This window comes from Gymnoscopelus braueri (assembly GCF_963280865.1).
Source record: "Gymnoscopelus braueri genome assembly, chromosome: 19".
NCBI classification, from domain to species: Eukaryota; Metazoa; Chordata; class Actinopteri; order Myctophiformes; family Myctophidae; genus Gymnoscopelus; species Gymnoscopelus braueri.
In genome coordinates this window covers 40,819,778-40,836,504 of record NC_137621.1, presented here as the reverse complement: position 1 = coordinate 40,836,504, position 16,727 = coordinate 40,819,778, and the positions used below count along the sequence as shown (strand labels likewise).

Here is a 16,727-nt window from a genome sequence, read left to right as displayed (position 1 = left end):
ATGGCCTGGCACCTGTGGTTTCTCTACTGCTTAGCCTTCGTTGGCACTGCGTATGGCTGTGGGTCGCCTGCCATCACTCCAGTAATCCCTGGACACTCCCGTATTGTGAACGGTGAGGAGGCTGTAGCTCATTCCTGGCCTTGGCAAGTGTCGTTGCAGACTCCCACAGGCTTCCACTACTGTGGCGGATCCCTGATCAACGAGAACTGGGTTGTAACCGGTGCCTGGTGCCCAACTACTGTGCGCAATGTGTCTGCCCTTGTGATCCTTGGAGAACACAACCTCACATCCAACGCTGAGGACATCCAGACCATAAAGATTGGAAAGGCTTTCAAGCACCCCCGCTTCGTATATCCATATCTAAAGAATGACATCCAGCTGATTAAGCTGGCCAGCCCCGCCAAGTTGGGCCCGCGTGTGTCCCCTGTGTGTGTGGCTGAGACTAGTGACAACTTCCCTGGTGGAATGACGTGTGTGACCTCTGGATGGGGCGTGACTAACGTGACCTGCCCCTCTAATGAGACCCCTTCTGCCCTGCTCCAGCAGGCTGCTGCAACCCTCCTCACCAATGAGCAGTGCAAGAAATACTGGCCCTATTGGATCAGTGACCAGGTGATCTGTGCTGGAGCTTCTGAAGCCTCTCCCTGTTATTTTGACTCTGGCAGCCCCTTGGTCTGTGAGAAAGATGGAGCCTGGACCCTGGTTGGTATCTTCTCCTGGGGCACTTGCGGCATGGACGAAAGGCCTGATGTGTACAGTCGCATCACCGAGCTGCGTTCCTGGATGGACCAGACCATCGCTGCTAACTAAACCTGTCAGCGTTGGCATATCCACAATCATAAAAAGAAACACTGTACAATAACTATAACAAACTAGAAAAAGAGCTCCTTGGAGCACATGTCTCCGCCAGGTCAGGTTGGTTATTTTGGGCCAGCAATGTTCGAAATGCGTCAATCAGGATGAGATATGAAAGATCTGAGAGAACCGTCTTGATCACATGACTATAGAGATACTGTGTACCGATTTGCGTGATGTTTAGACAAAATCTGTATGTCAAAAACTTTGTTTTGCAAAAATCAGCCTCTTGGTGGCGCTATCAAATGGCCGATCTGAAACAAATTGGGCAGAGGTTCTGCTCTGGCATCCAGGGAGTGTGTGTGCACAGATTCACACCGATCAGGCCACCGGTGCTGGAGATTAGCCGTTCACAGGACGGACACACACACACGGACGGACGGACATGGTGCAAAACATAGCTTCGGCCTGGTGGAGACAATTAACACATAGTACAAACAATTAATTAACTAAAAACAAGAGCTATCGCCACTTATGTTAAATTGAGTTAAGTTTGTATTAGTCTTTTTTTGGGGTTATTTGTTAGTTACAAAGACTCGTGGCAGCACAGTGAAACCCTCATATATTGGATCGGGGATGACGGCTAGCGCAGTCTTCTCTTAATGTTGATATAGTGCGGCAGTTTAAGTCAATATTCCATCAGAATCTTTCACTTGGTGATACAAGCACCAAAATTGGCACAAATGATGTACTATCTAAGAAAAGTACGTAATCCAGCTGACAATCCAAGATGGCCGCCAGTTTTCAAGATGGCCGCCTCATCAAATGCAAAAAAATGTTTTTTGAAGTAGAACAGAAATGTATTAATGATCCAAACATCAAAATGAATGTATTCTGACTGGAAGAACTCAATACTGTCAATTGTATTCCAATATGGCCGCCAGTTTTCAAAATGGCTGCTATTACGTGACTCAAAATGAGCATTTTCTGTCTGATCACAGATATTGCATTAAGTTGAAGGGAAACATCCATGATACTTCATTGAAATGTTGTGGTCAAGCTCTATTGAATTTTTATAAGAGTGATGTCGAACAAAGTTGACTTCTTTCGCCAAGAGGCAGCTGCAGCTTCCAGTGACATGAAGAAGCAGGTACTCAAAGACGACTGTCGTCTGTTCTCGCAGCTCTTTATATCCTGCCAATCACGAGAGTGTGACCTGCTTGAGTTCTTCAAGCATGAGAATCAGTCTTTCCCTGCAGCACTGAGTGACACAGGGAAACTCCACTCCGGTCAGAAGTCCCAGCTTGCAAAAATTCTGGAAGCTACCATTTCTCCTCCTGACAAACAACCAGAATGTGATGCTATTATCGTTGATGGTTCCGCTCTTGTGAATTCATTGTCTCCAAAGACATCAAAGACCTTTGAGGAATATGCTATCCAAGATGTAGTTCCAAAGATCCAGACATACTCATCAAAGTATGAGCAAACAGACATAGTTTTTGATGTCTACTAGACTTCGAGCCTGAAGGCTGAAACAAGGTCAAACAGAGGTAAGGGAGTTCGACGTAGAGTGACAGACAAAACCAAACTACCGACCAACTGGAAAAGCTTCCTGCGAGACAGCGACAACAAGACTGAGCTCTTCGCGTTCCTAGCTGACAAGATAGTGACCCTGTGTCCCGACAATGTCATAGTTGTGACCAAAGGAGAGCAGGCTCTTTCAAACAAACTCATCAGCCTTGAAGGCCTAAGCCCTTGCAACCATGAAGAAGCTGACTCCAGGATCTTCACACATGCTCTCCAAGGCATGCAACACTGATATTCTTGTTGTTGCAGTCAGTGTTTTTGCGAGTCTTCAAGATGCAGGCTTAGACAAGATGTGGGTAGAATTCGGCCAGGGTCAGTCCATTAGGTGGTTGCCAATTCATGAAATGGTAGTGAATGTTGGCCCAGAGAAATCCAGTGGCATGCTGTTCTTCCACGCCTTCACTGGCTGTGATGTCAGCTTTTCGTGGTTAAGGCAAAAAAACAGCATGGCAAGCATGGGAGGTTTACCCTGAAGTGAGCCCTGTCTTCAAAAAGCTCAGTCAATACCCACCTATCATAGAAGATGCAGACGTCAACATCCTTGAGAAGTTTGTCATCACCATGTATGACAAGCACAGCACTACAGACAAGGTTGATGAGGCAAGACTGGACTTGTTTGCTTGGAAGCAAAGGTCTTATGATGCCATCCCACCGACAAGCGCATCCCTTGTTCAGCATGTGAAACGTTCTGCCTTCCAAGCTGCCTGCATATGGGGCCAGGCAACAGTGAGCAAAATGCAAACTGAAAGCCCTGCCAACTGGGGCTGGCAAAAAGATGGAGAGGTCTGGCAAGTTCTCTGGACAACCCTTCCACCTATTGTTCAGACTTGTGAGCAGTTGACAAAGTGCGGCTGCAAGACTGATAATGCAGAGGACGATGCAAATGCAATCGCTTCATGCTCAAGTGTACACAGTTGTGTGCCTGCAATTGTGATGACTAAAAGAACAACACAATCAAAGCTGTACATCAACAGCAAGTTAGTAAACAAAAAAAAAAAAGAAAACAAAAAAGCTTTTGGATGTTCTATTTTCCTATTTATAAATAAAAATAAAGTTGTCCTCCGTAGAGGGGGGGGGGTGGTGGCGGGTCCCAAAAGAAAAAGAAAACACAAGTCAATCAGTTTGTTTATATTGTTTGTAAAACATAGAAGTTAACATTACCCTATATATCGGAAAAGTGTAATCATATTTCTAATGCACTAGTCAACCCCAGACAAGCCATACTACATCTTCCAGCACTGTTGAATTGCAATATGCACAGTTTACTGTCCTACCACATGTCTCTACATTGGGTGGTCACGTACCAAGACATCACTTCGGAAACATCACAGAGAGAGTGTTTCTTCGTTTAATTCCTATTGTATCATCATAATATTCAATAATTAAAATTTTGTAAATGCAGAATTGGTTTCACATACTCAAAAACATATATTTTGATGTATAGACCATCAAAATAGGATTATTCAATCAAAATATAGTTCAAACACGTTTAAAACCACTTCGAATGGCGGCCATCTTGAAAAATGGCGGCCATTTTGTTTTTTCAAGTGGATTACGTACTTTTCTGAGAGAGTAGGTTCTGAAGCACTTGTGTGCAAAATTTGGTGCTTGTATCACCAAGTGAAAGATCGTTTCAGCAATCTGCTCCACTACTCGCGAGCCTCGCTAATAAACCCTGTCTCGAAAAGCCCCGCATCGCCCCGAAGCCCCGTGCCTAAAAACAAGCACTCTGTCTTCAATCACCCTGGCTCTCCAAACACCCTGTGACATATTTATCAGGAGGGTCAGGTGCATCATGAGTGAGCGTGTGTGTGTGTGCGTGTGTGTGTGTGTGTGTGTGTGTGTGTGTGTGTGTGTGTGTGTGTGTGTGTGTGTGTGTGTGAGAGAGAAAGAGAGAGATAGCTTCCAGATTTAACTGATTTGATGAATGTGGGGTAAATTGTTCATAATACCTGCAGAAATTATTATTTTATTTTATACATACACGTAGTCTATATAATTCTTTATTTCTATTATTTATTTATATATTTATAGTACCCCAAAGCACCCCTAGGGGTACCATATACCATCATTTGAGAAACAGACTGTGAGTGTGCTGTGAGTTATGGTCTAGCAAGTGTCGCTTGAGCAGGTTTTATTACCAACTTAATGAAGTGCTTTATATAACAGTTGGGTAGCCTTATGACACTTTTAGGGCCTTTTTGTGTCACTGGCGGCGTTGTAGTCAAGATTCACCACATGTATAATTATTAACTTATTTTTTTTACGGCGTGACTTTTGGACAGCAGATTTCTTGCACATTCTTGGCCAGGAGCTTTACGGCGTGTAACAGGCGATTCTAACTGTGACAATGGAACTCAAGACGGAGAAGCTTCAGCTGAAACGCGAGGTGGGGGTGGTGGGAGCCGTGTCCCTCATCGCGGGGACGATGATCGGATCGGGCATTTTCATGTCCCCCCAGTCCGTGCTGCTGAACATCGGCAGCCCCGGCGCCAGCCTGGTGATCTGGGCATGCTGCGGCCTGCTGGCCATCCTGGGCTCGCTCTGTTACGCGGAGCTGGGCACCGTCATCCGGGAGTCGGGAGGAGAGTACATCTACATCCTCAGAACGTCGGGTCCGGTCCTCGCCTTCATGCTGATCTTCAGCTCCGTGGTGTTCGTGCGACCCGCGAGCGTCGCCGGCATCGCGCTGAGTTTCGCCCAGTACACGGTGGCCCCCTTCTATCTGGGCTGCAGCCCTCCGGTGCAGGTGGTGAAGTGCGTGGCCGCGGCCGCGATCGTCGTGCTGGCCACGGTGAACTGCTTGAACGTGCGCGTCGCGATGTCGGTCCAAGTGTTTTTCATGGTGGCCAAGGTCCTGGCTCTGGTGGTGATCGTTATAGGAGGCGTGGTGATGCTTATCAGGGGACACACTGACAACTTTGAAGACTCCTTCGCCGACACAAACTTGGGCATCAGTCCAATTGGCATCGCTTTCTACCAGGGACTGTGGTCCTATGATGGATGGAACAATCTGAATTATGTGACAGAGGAGCTGAAACGGCCGGAGGTAAATGGAAAGATAGGAGGTGATCCCCAGCCAACCTCTATTAGCCTTGTGAAAAACTGCTATTTTTTTTTTACTTAAGTAAAAGTAGCAATTCTGCAATGTAGAAACACAATTTACTTACAATGTACGTAAAAGTACAAAAGTAATGGCATCAAAATATACTTAAAGTACCAAAAGTAAAATTACTCATTAAGCAGATGTCCCATTTCACAAATTTGCAAGTTTGAAAATAGCAGATCTACAAGGTCACAACGCCTCGAGCTTGTAGATCGGCTATTTTCAAAAAGCCAAAGTTTAAATAGGGTTGAATAGGTTAATGTACATGTTTTGTAATAATAATTCAAATCTACAAAGTAACAAGTAGGCCTAACTAAAGTTTTCAAATATTTGTAGTGGAGTAAAAGTACAATATTTGCCTCTGAGATGCAGTGGAGTAGGCTAGGAGCAAAAGTATTGAAAACTGGAAATACTCCAGTAAAGTAAAAATACCTCAAAATTGTACTTAAGTACAGTACTTGAGTACATGTACTTAGTTACTTTCCACCACTGAATAAATCCATAAACCATCACGTAAGACCACTCTGTGACGCATTAGCCTCGGAAACCCAGGCTTTTTTTTTTAGTGACGCATAGACTAGAGGTGAATTTCAAAGTATAAATCAGGAGGGTCAGGTGCATCATGAGTGAGAAGGGGAGTGTGTGTGTGTGTGTGTGTGTGTGTGTGTGTGTGTGTGTGTGTGTGTGTGTGTGTGTGTGTGTGTGTGTGTGTGTGTGTGTGTGTGTGTGTGTGCGCGCGTGCGTGGCACAGGTTTCGACCTTTTTAGGTCTTCATCAGGCAAATATCAAATAAGTATTTGTGTTTAACCCATCCTAAGTATCAGGAGCAGTGTGGAGCTACGGGGGGCAGTTAGGGGTTAAATGTCTTTCTCAGGCCCAGGAAGGGGACCTTCTGTTTCCCAGGCGGCATCTCTACCACTCAGCTATGGCCACTCCAAATGACTAATGACTTGTTGAGACAGCAAACAAAAAGCCACTTTAAACCCACAAATAATTAGGAGTGTTAGGTGACAACAGACAAAGATATGCTTATAGCCTATTACTAGGATAAGATAAGCATTGGTGTATTTCTTGCCGATGTTGGTGTTCTTCTATAGCTAAACTTCACTTGATCATTTACTGAAAACTAATTGGAGCTTTGAAATGTGTAGATTAGACTGTCATAGTTGGATGCATTAACTAGTGTGTTGTTAATGCGCAAACAAGGTATAGTAGTCAATCACATTTCACTGGACTTTGGGTAATAAAATTGCACATGTTCAAGGGTCAGTTGGACAGCTGCTCAAGACTAACCCCTGTTTATAGTAATAGGCTGAAATTATATGGTTCAGCTCCTGGAGCATTTTCTTTTCTTCCTTGTTTTGCACCTTGAAGGAATCTAGACTAAAGTTGACATTTCTCTTCACTGAGACTGAAGTGATCTGAAGTATTTAACAACTGCCGCATGTCCTGCACACTTGTAACCAAGTGTCAATTTTGCAATAATTAACAGGCATACTAGATATTCACCGGACAGACTGGATCACAGGCGTGTAGAAATAGAAGACTTTTGAGTATACGGCGCCGAACAGTTTCAGAATGGACCATGGCACACCGAAACTCAACCTTAAGAGAGAAGTGGGGATTATTGGAGCTGTGTCATTCATTGCCGGCACCATGATGGGATCAGGAATCTTCATATCCCCCCAGACTGTGCTGTCGACCATTGGCAGCCCCGGGGCCAGCCTTGTGATCTGGGCCTGCTGTGGACTGATAGCCATAGGGGGTGCCCTCTGCTACGTTGAGCTAGGCACCGTCATCCCCGAATCCGGAGGGGATTACATCTACTTACTGCGCACTTCAGGGAAAGTGGTCGCCTTCATGTTTGTGTTAAGCTTCATCATTGTCATGAGGCCCGCCAGTGCCACGGGAATAGCACTGAGCTTTGCCGAATATGTCGTGGCACCTTTTTATGGCGGCTGCCCTCCCTCAGAGCTGGTGGTGAAGTGTGTGGCCGCAGTAGCCATCATGTTGCTGACCATCATTAACTGTCTGAACGTCCGGTTGGCCATGTTCATCCAAGTGTTTTGCATGGGGATCAAGTTGCTGTCACTGGCAGTGATTATACTGGGAGGCATAGTGATGCTTTTCAAAGGCCACACAGAGAACTTTGAGGATTCCTTTGAGGGAACGAATGTTGGTGTCAGTACTATTGGGATCGCCTTTTACCAGGGCCTGTGGTCCTATGATGGATGGAACACTCTGTTTTATGTAACAGAAGAGCTGAAAAATCCAGAGGTAGGACATTCAGCATTTGCTATTAATATGCTGTAGCCTAGTCTGTAGACATACTGGATGCAGTCACAATAACTCATATGATATCTTAGCGGTTAATGACCAGCTTGAGACATTAGAATTCTCACTGAATACTTACAACTACTAGTCCTTGTTAGTTCTGAACTCCACTGTATAATAACTTGCATGGTGTCCAAACAACGGAGTACAATAATGGAATACAAAACAATTGCTACTATCAAATGACAGAATGACACTGTCATACTATAGGCAGTATATGAGATAGGGGTAATTTGATGTATCAATCTTTAACTAACAATACAAAAAAACAATTGTTTAAAGTTAATATTAACTCACACCTAGTGACATATTTACACATTATCTTTGCTTCATCTTTTGCCATATTGCATATCTGATCTGCCAGCCACACTTCTTCAAACAAGTCTGATTTCTTCGAGTGATTCGATAGCTCTTGCGAACGTTCGGTGCCACGGGAACACGATTGCTTTCTGGCCACCATTATGGCTGACAAACAACCTGAGCGTCTGAGAATGAAGCGGTCATTGGGGTTACCTGGTGGCATCTCTCTGGTTGCAGGAACCATGATAGGATCTGGTATATTCATGTCTCCACAGTTTGTGCTGTCGAACGTAGGAAGCCCGGGAGCCAGCTTAGTGATCTGGGCTCTCTCTGGCCTTGTAGCTATGTTTGCGGCGCTCTCTTACGCAGAGATCGGGACAATCATCTCCGAGTCTGGTGGGGATTTCATCTACATATTGCGGATCTATGGCCCGTGTCCTGCTTTCTTTGCGGCATTCACCTTCCTGCTGGTTGTGAGGCCGGCAGGCATCGCAGCGATATCGCTGAGCTTTGCAGAATATGTCATAGCACCCTTTTACCCGGGCTGCCAACCCCCTGAAATGATAGTGAAGTGCGCCGCAGTCGGAGCGATACTGGTTGTGTCCACGGTCAATGTTTTGAATGTGCGCGTTGCCACACATTCAAGTGGTGTTCTTGGTGGCCAAAGTGTGTGGCTTGATCGTAATTGTGGTCGGAGGGATTGTCAGCCTCGCGCAGAGTACGGATATCATAGCACAAAATTTGAGCGTTGAAAGTGCTTTTGACGGCACTCAGTTGGGTGTAAGCACATTAGGGATGGCTTTCTATCAGGGACTCTGGTCCTATGCTGGCTGGTACAACTTGAACTATGTGGTGGAAGAGTTGAAGAGACCAGAGGTAAGACTATAAAGACAAAAATAACCAGTGGTGTAAAGTAATTAAGTACAAGTACTGTACTTAAGTACAGTTTTGAGTACTTTTTTCAATACTTTTATTTCTACTCAACTACATCTCAGAGGCAAACATTGTACTTTTTACTCCACTACAATTATTTGGAAACTTTAGTTACTTTGTAAATTTTGATTATTATATATAAATAAAACATACATTAACCACTTCAGCTCTATATATATTTCGTCCATTTGAAAATAGCAGATCTACAAGCTCACAACGCGTCGCTTTGTGGCGCATTGTGGGCTTGTAGATCTGCTATTTTCAAAAGATTTTGTATACATTTTAAATTGCACACAGTACCTTCAAAGCACCTTAAGCACCAGGACCAAATGTCAAAATGTATTGATACTGCTGCTATTCTTTGATTCTCTGATTATTCTTTTTTTGTGTGTGTGTTATTTCCTTGTTGTTCTATTATATGTTTATTATTAATGTCATTACTGCTACAGTACAATGTCTAGGGAAATTCAGAACAAAACAATCTTACTCTTATGTACCTGTGCGTACACAAGATGCAACAATAAAGAAACCTTGAACTTTGAACCTTGAACTTAGATTTTGATTAATGGTTCTATATGAGAACATTTAACTTATGCGCAAACTAAATAAAGATAAACACAAAGAAAACGTTTTGATAGACAACAAACATTTAACTAATCACACAATGAACAAACAAACAAGTAAATAATAGTGATTTATTTCATGTTATCCATCTAAAAGGGGACTGTTGCGTATATACTGAGCATAGTAAACTAACTACAGTTACATTTTTATTAATGTATTTTTATTTTTTGTATCAATCAGGTGAACCTTCCCAGAGCGGTCCTAATAGCTGTTCCCATGGTGACAGTGTTATATCTCCTGGTGAATGTGAGCTATCTGACAGTGCTGACGCCCAGGGAGCTGATGTCCTCCAGTGCAGTAGCGGTTACCTGGGGGTAAGACACAACTCCCTTTTCTGTTGGTTAGCTGGGGGTAAGATAACTCGCTTTTCTGTTGGTTACCTGGGGGTAAGACACAACTCCCTTTTCTGTTGGTTAGCTGGGGGTAAGACACAACTCCCTTTTCTGTTGGTTAGCTGGGGGTAAGACACAACTCCCTTTTCTGTTGGTTACCTGGGGGTAAGACACAACTCCCTTTTCTGTTGGTTACCTGCGGGTTAGTCCCACAACTTTCAAATGCTTCCGTCATACATTCTGTCTGTCTGGCTACGCGAGACTACCTTGGAGTAGACAACTCATTTTTTTATTGGGGTTTGCCCCTGATAGATCCAACTTAATCCATTCAATCCGGGGACCCATCTGTGTCATTTTAAGATTTCTTTGGCCGTTCAAAAATAGCAGATCTACAAGCTTAGTGCAGCGCCACAAGCGCTTTTGAAAAATCGTGTACATTTGTGCAAATCTTTGAATATATATATATTTTTAATGCGAATATTTGTAACTCAAATCTTTGCCTCTGGGGGGTCCCTGGAACAAAACATTTTACAAATGTTCACTTTCAAAAATATATGAGATTTCATATAAGATTTCACGTTTTTTTTAAAATAGCAGATCTACAAGCTCATAGTGCGGCACTCGGTGCCGCGCTATGAGCTTGTAGATCTGCTATTTTTGAATGGCCAAAGACATCTAAAATTACAGAGACGCGCGTCCCCGGATTGAATGGGTTAACCGCTTCAACCCTTTATACTTTGTAAACTGTAGTTGTCTATGTACATGGACCACTTCTACACCAAATCTCTTTGCTTAAAAATAGCTGATCTACAAGCACACATTTTTTTTTACTAATGTTCCCCCCGGATTATGGATGCTGGGATTCAAGTGGTTTGGAGTATGATTTCCAATTTGTTTTCTTTTTAACAGGAATAAAGTTCTAGGGAGCTGGGGTTGGATCATGTCAGTGGCTGCAGCGTTATCTGCGTTTGGTTCTCTGAATGGGACATTCTTCAGTGGTGGTCGCGTGTGCTTCGTCGCAGCGAGGGAAGGACACATGGTCAGACTTAACACATTCATTCTCTGCTTCTGGCTTCATTTTACCACTGGGGTAGCAGCTTGTGTGAAACGTTTTTGACCCATTCAATCCGGGAACGCATCTTTGTCATTTTTTGATTTCTTTGGCTATTCAAAAATAGCAGATATACAAGCTCATAGCGCGGCACTGAGTGCCGTGCTATGAGCTTGTAAATCTGCTATTTATTTTTAAATCAGGATTTTTTTTGGTGCAAATCTTTGAATATATATTTTTTACATAAATAAATTACATTTGTAACTCAAATCTTTGCTTCTGGGGATTCTACAAATGTACAAAAAAATGTCTCAAAATATGTTGTTCCAGGGACCCCCCAGAAGCAAAGATTTTAGTTACAAATGTTCGCTTTAAAAAATGTATATATTAAAAGATTTGCACACATTTTCACGATTAAAAAAATATATAGCAGATCTACAAGCTCATAGTGCGGCACTCAGTGCCACACTATGAGCTTGTAGATCTGCTATTTTTGAATAGCCAAAGAATGACAGACATGCGTTCCCGGATTCAATGGGTTAAGGCATATATAGTAGGCTATTTAACTTTGCCCTGTGTTTACATAGCGTCACAATATATACATTTTATTTACAGATCTTTTCCCAGCAGTCATCAGCCACTGGAGTAGTGTGGTGGTGTTTACCTGTAGAAACACATTGCCCTCTCGCTGTATTTTGGTGTTTTGACTGTTTGTTTTGGTAGCTCAAAAATGTCCCTGTCCACCAAAACAAACACCCAAATACAATTAAAAACTATTTTTTGGTTTTGTTATGTTAACAGTATGGCAAAGTTACCATGCCTTTAAACTAGTTACACTGATTGTTAATTAAAATGTAAAAGTGAATCATTATGCATTAGAACTTATGTTCACCTAAATTTAATCTCAATACCCTTTATACTAATGAGAATAAGTCCCATCTTTCAGTGCAGTATATCCCCAAATTACCATGAGACTGTTTTGCAGGGGGCCTGAAAGCAGTTTTCACTCAAGCTTCAATGAAATCAACTACTCAATGATAGAAGGCACTGGTTGCAGTAAGGATTTTAGAATTGTAATCTGACCAGGGGCCTGTTCCTCAAAAGGTGAATTAACAAAGCCTGGCCTTAAGCCAAATCAAGGCTTGACAAAGTCGGGTCCGAAAAGCCTCGTTTGTTCCGTTCCTCAGACGCCAAGCCAGGCTGAAAAGGAGCAACTTTGTCGAGCTAGACCTTGTCAAGCCAGGCTGTGTCCAGCCAGGATAATGAAGCCAGGCTAAATGGGCGGCGATTCGCCGACGACGTATTTCTATAAAAGACCATGAACTCGAGCGCAGATTCCTTGAACTTGACCAATCATGGCAGCAGGGAACAAAACTCGCGCAGCGTTTTTCTCTGTGGCCGAACAGCAGCAGCTCATGCAAGCATATGAGGAAGTGAAACATGTTATCAACAGAAAAGGAAACACGGCTGTTATTAATAAATCCAGGGAGAAAGCGTGGCAAAGTATTGCAAGACACACAGAGAGTGTGTGTGTGTGTGTGTGTGTGTGTGTGTGTGTGTGTGTGTGTGTGTGTGTGTGTGTGTGTGTGTGTGTGTGTGTGTGTGTGTGTGTGTGTGTGTGTGTGTGCGTGCGTGCGTGCGTGCGTGCGTGCGTGCGTGCGTGCGTGCGTGCGTGCGTGTGTGTCGGTGTGTGTGTCGGTGTGTGTGTGTGTGTGTGTGTGTGTGTGTGTTTGCGACGGACGGGCAACAGGACGGACGGGACGGGGACGGGACGGGGACGGGACGGGGGGACGGCGGTGTACTGCGACGGGGTCCGCAACGGGACGGACGGGACGGGGGGGGGGAGGGGTTGACCGACGGGATGAGCGGGGGACGGGACGAGACACGCAATAACCCCACATTTGCAAGACCACTTTGGTAGAGGTTTGGGTTGTGTAGTTACCTTGCCATCATGATGTAACTCCAAAGGTGGACAAGAAATAAAAAACAAAACAATTTCTCCATTGACTAGAAATTGATAATTTAAAATATGCTCCTTATTGACTTACACAGAGGCTCCTTTAAACCCGTAACTAATAATTTATATATATATTTAAATATATATATATATTATATATTTATGTATATATATATATATATATATATATATATATATATATATATATATATATATATATATATATATATATATATATGTGTGTATATGTATGTGTTAGACATTTTTTATAATATTTTTAAAAAATGGTAATATATTATCAAACATCTAACAACAATATGAACTATAGTGTTAACAGAGTGACAATGACATATCACATGAGTCATTGTGAAACAATTATGATTCATGGTCACACACTATTTCAGTAATATAATTACATTGATTATATCTTATTGTATTGATTTAATTTTATTTGAATGCAGGGTCATTAAAATGAGTCCATATACAAACACATGTTTTGAATTAACTGTGGAAAAACTTGAAGAACAAGGCACTGGCTTAAGTAAGCTTGGCTGTTAGCCTGCTCCTGACCAGGCTAACTTCACAGCTAAATTGCCATGGTAACTAAGCTAGGCTTGCTTCAATTCTCTTTTGAGGAATCGGATAAGGCTAAACTTAGCCAGGGTGAACTGGCTAAACTAATCTTCAAGATAATTCACCTTTTGAGGAACCGAGTCAGCTCTAATCCTGGCTAAATTAAGCCAGGATAGGTGGTAAAGCCAGGCTTTAGCTCTAATTCACCTTTTGAGGAACAGGCCCCAGGTCTCACATAATGGCTGTGTCTCAATAGTATGTACATCAAAACAGCCCTGCTTGGGGCTCTAAGGATGTCAGTGTCGGTCGGTCAGTGCATATGTCTGTCCAACACTTTGGTGCCAAACAACATCTTAAAAACGACTTGTTGAATTTCCATGGAATAGTTGGTGCGTCTTCATGCCCCATGGTGGTGCTGCGTGAAAGCTCAGGCCTTTCACGTAGCACCACCACTAGGCAAGATGTCCACTTGCACAAAGTATCTCAAATTCTAAACAGATGAGGAACAACCCTACTCACTGATTTGTGTGACCCCATGGCCTTTCTTCTAGCGTCCACTTGCACACAAGATATCTCCCAATCTAAGGAGTGGATTGCAATGATACTTGTCCATCCAATATTAGTGCTAGTGAGGATTTTAGACTCTAACCTGGAATGCCAGTATCATGGTTTGCATCATGGTCAGTATCATGGTCAGTACAGTACTATGGTCATTATCATGGTCAGTATCATGTGGGAACATAATGTTATTTCAAAATATTTTTTTAAATGTGCATATATTAACTGCAACTACTACTTAAATCATTTTTATAGTTCACTAACTTTACTTTTGCCTTTCCTCAAAGCCAGGTATACTGGCCATGGCCCATGTCCATAGACTGACTCCTTCTCCAGCACTCATCTTTACCACAACTGTTTCCCTTCTAGTATTGATCCCTGGCGACTTCCAGAGTATTGTCAACTTCTTTAGGTAAGGATAAGAAAATATTATTTAGGCTTTTGATTATTTTACAAAATGTTGTACATATTTATGTATTTTACTTTGTTAAGTTGTAGTATGTATACAAAGATTTTATCTTACAGTATGTTTGTCTTTGTCTAACAGCCATTTGTATTGATATTTTCAGTTTCACTGCCTGGTTTTTCTATGCGATCACGTTGTCTGGACTCGTTTATCTCAAGATCAAGAAACCAGAGCTCCCCAGACCATACAGGGTGAGTCCAACAAATGTTGTGAATAGTTAATTAGACAGAAATGCAAACAGCACGGGGTACAGTCATACATTTGGGCTAAAGGGATAACACAAACACGTCCTGGAGACTTGTTTCCATTGTGGTCCTATGTATTCAATTAATCAACATTGCATAAAAAACAACACCAAAATACAATATCATCAACAAATATAAAACACTATATGTACAGGGTAGAAAAGGGGGGGGGGGTTGTAGGCAGTGAATGCCATCACCTTTCTATGGGATAAGTGAGGTTTACCTCCCCCTGAAAGAGGGATTTTCAGGCCTGTTTTGAAGGAAGGCAACTCTCCTACCGGATCAATTCCGTCAGGAGAAGGCGTGCTCAACTCAAGGGGAGTCTTGAGGAATAGTGTCTTATATTTGAACTGGGTGCAGATTCTTGAAGATATACACTGAAAGGAATACCCGCACTCTCTTCAGTAGTTTCTTATGTTCTTTTTTAATAGGTTCACAGCAGCACGCCTTCCTCAGCGTTTAAGAAACGCTGAGGAAGGCCGACGTGCCTGTTTCTCTAGATAGACTGCTGCTGCTGTGAACCTATTAAAAAAAGAATATAAGAAACTACTGAAGAGTGCGGGTATTCCTTTCCCTGTTTTGAAGGAAGCCAGTGATTTTTTTATGGGATGGTGTCGGGGCATTCCACACTTTGGTGGTAGTGCAGTAGAAAGAGAATTTTACCCATGTTCTATAGGTGGGTGGTCGTTGTCGCTCCATCTAGTATTGTGGCTGTGGATGACTGTCGCTCACTTTTTTTAGGTAGTTAGTCAGATATGAGGGTATTGAGGGCAGAGCCCCTTTGACTATTTGAAAACCAAACCCATTTTTAATTGCTTAACCCTGTCTTCTACCCTGAGCCATCCTAGACTAGAAAGATTGCTGGAAATAGGTGGGTCATCATGTGCCCCAGGCCGAGAAGTAGTTCGAATCAGTTTGTTTTGGGAGGTCTGAAGCTTAGTCTTTAGTGACATTGATATGTTGGAGAACCAACAGGTGCAAGCATGGTCAAAGTGGCATTGAATGAGGGCTCCTGCTAGACTCCTCCTGAGAGCACTTTTGCTGACAAAAGAGGAAATTCTGCCCCAAAATCTTGTCAGTTCACCTGTCAGTTTGTTGTCAAGAATACAGCTCAAATTAGGTAACGATCATTTACAACTGCGTAAAAAATAAAACACTTGTGGGTCATTGATATTAAACTAAATTGCAGATAATTAGCTGTGAAAGCACTTAAAATTATAATGTATGTGTTTAATGTGTGTACCCACATAAGGGCATTTAAATTGTCTGTACTGCAACATCTACAATGCCTTCCAATCCTTCCAGCTGATTAATTGGATGTCACCCAGAGCATAATATGATCATGCCAGGGAGCAAGCAAACACAATGAGCTCTGGACAAAGCCCAGGTTGCCCTCTCTCCTAAATTACTAAATCATTTGTGTAGTCGATTGTTCATTTATTATTGTACATTGGAGCTAAATGTGAACACACAATGGAGAGGAAGTAAAGAAACAGGTACAGCCTGTGTTATGTTTTTCCTTTTCTCTTCGCAGGTGCCAATCATACTCCCTATACTGGTCATCATTGCAGCAGTTTTTCTTGTGCTGGCGCCCGTCATAGACAACCCCCAAATTGAATACCTGTATGTGACTTTATTCATTTTTAGTGGAGTACTGGTCTATGTGCCTTTTATCCATTACCAACTGTGCCCTGGAGTGTTGGAGAAGCTCACTGTATTCCTGCAGCTTTTATTAGAGGTTTCCCCAGCAGACAAAAACCTTTGATTTTAGCAGGTATTTACCGATTGCCTCCGTTTCACTGAAACAATTGTTAGATTTGTCAATGCTGAATCAGCATGGTTCATATAAGTAAAACTAGTAGGACC

At 42.7% G+C, this 16,727-nt stretch overlaps 2 protein-coding genes across 2 annotated transcripts; both read left to right on the top strand.

Moving 5' to 3' along the window:
- Positions 1–810, top strand: LOC308074959 (chymotrypsin A-like; the record flags this gene model as incomplete). The annotated part of the gene is made up of 1 exon (XM_080414527.1): positions 1–810. One exon carries the CDS (start codon positions 1–3, stop codon positions 808–810), a length of 810 nt encoding a protein of 269 aa, XP_080270653.1.
- Positions 811–4,732: 3,922 nt separating this feature from the next.
- Positions 4,733–16,626, top strand: LOC308074392 (b(0,+)-type amino acid transporter 1; the record flags this gene model as incomplete). Its single annotated transcript, XM_080413832.1, has 6 exons — positions 4,733–5,431; positions 9,860–9,993; positions 10,921–11,050; positions 14,438–14,562; positions 14,720–14,807; positions 16,396–16,626. The coding sequence occupies 6 exons, from the start codon at positions 4,733–4,735 to the stop codon at positions 16,624–16,626; spliced, it is 1,407 nt and encodes a 468-aa protein (XP_080269958.1).
- Between the last annotated feature and the right edge of the window lie 101 nt (positions 16,627–16,727).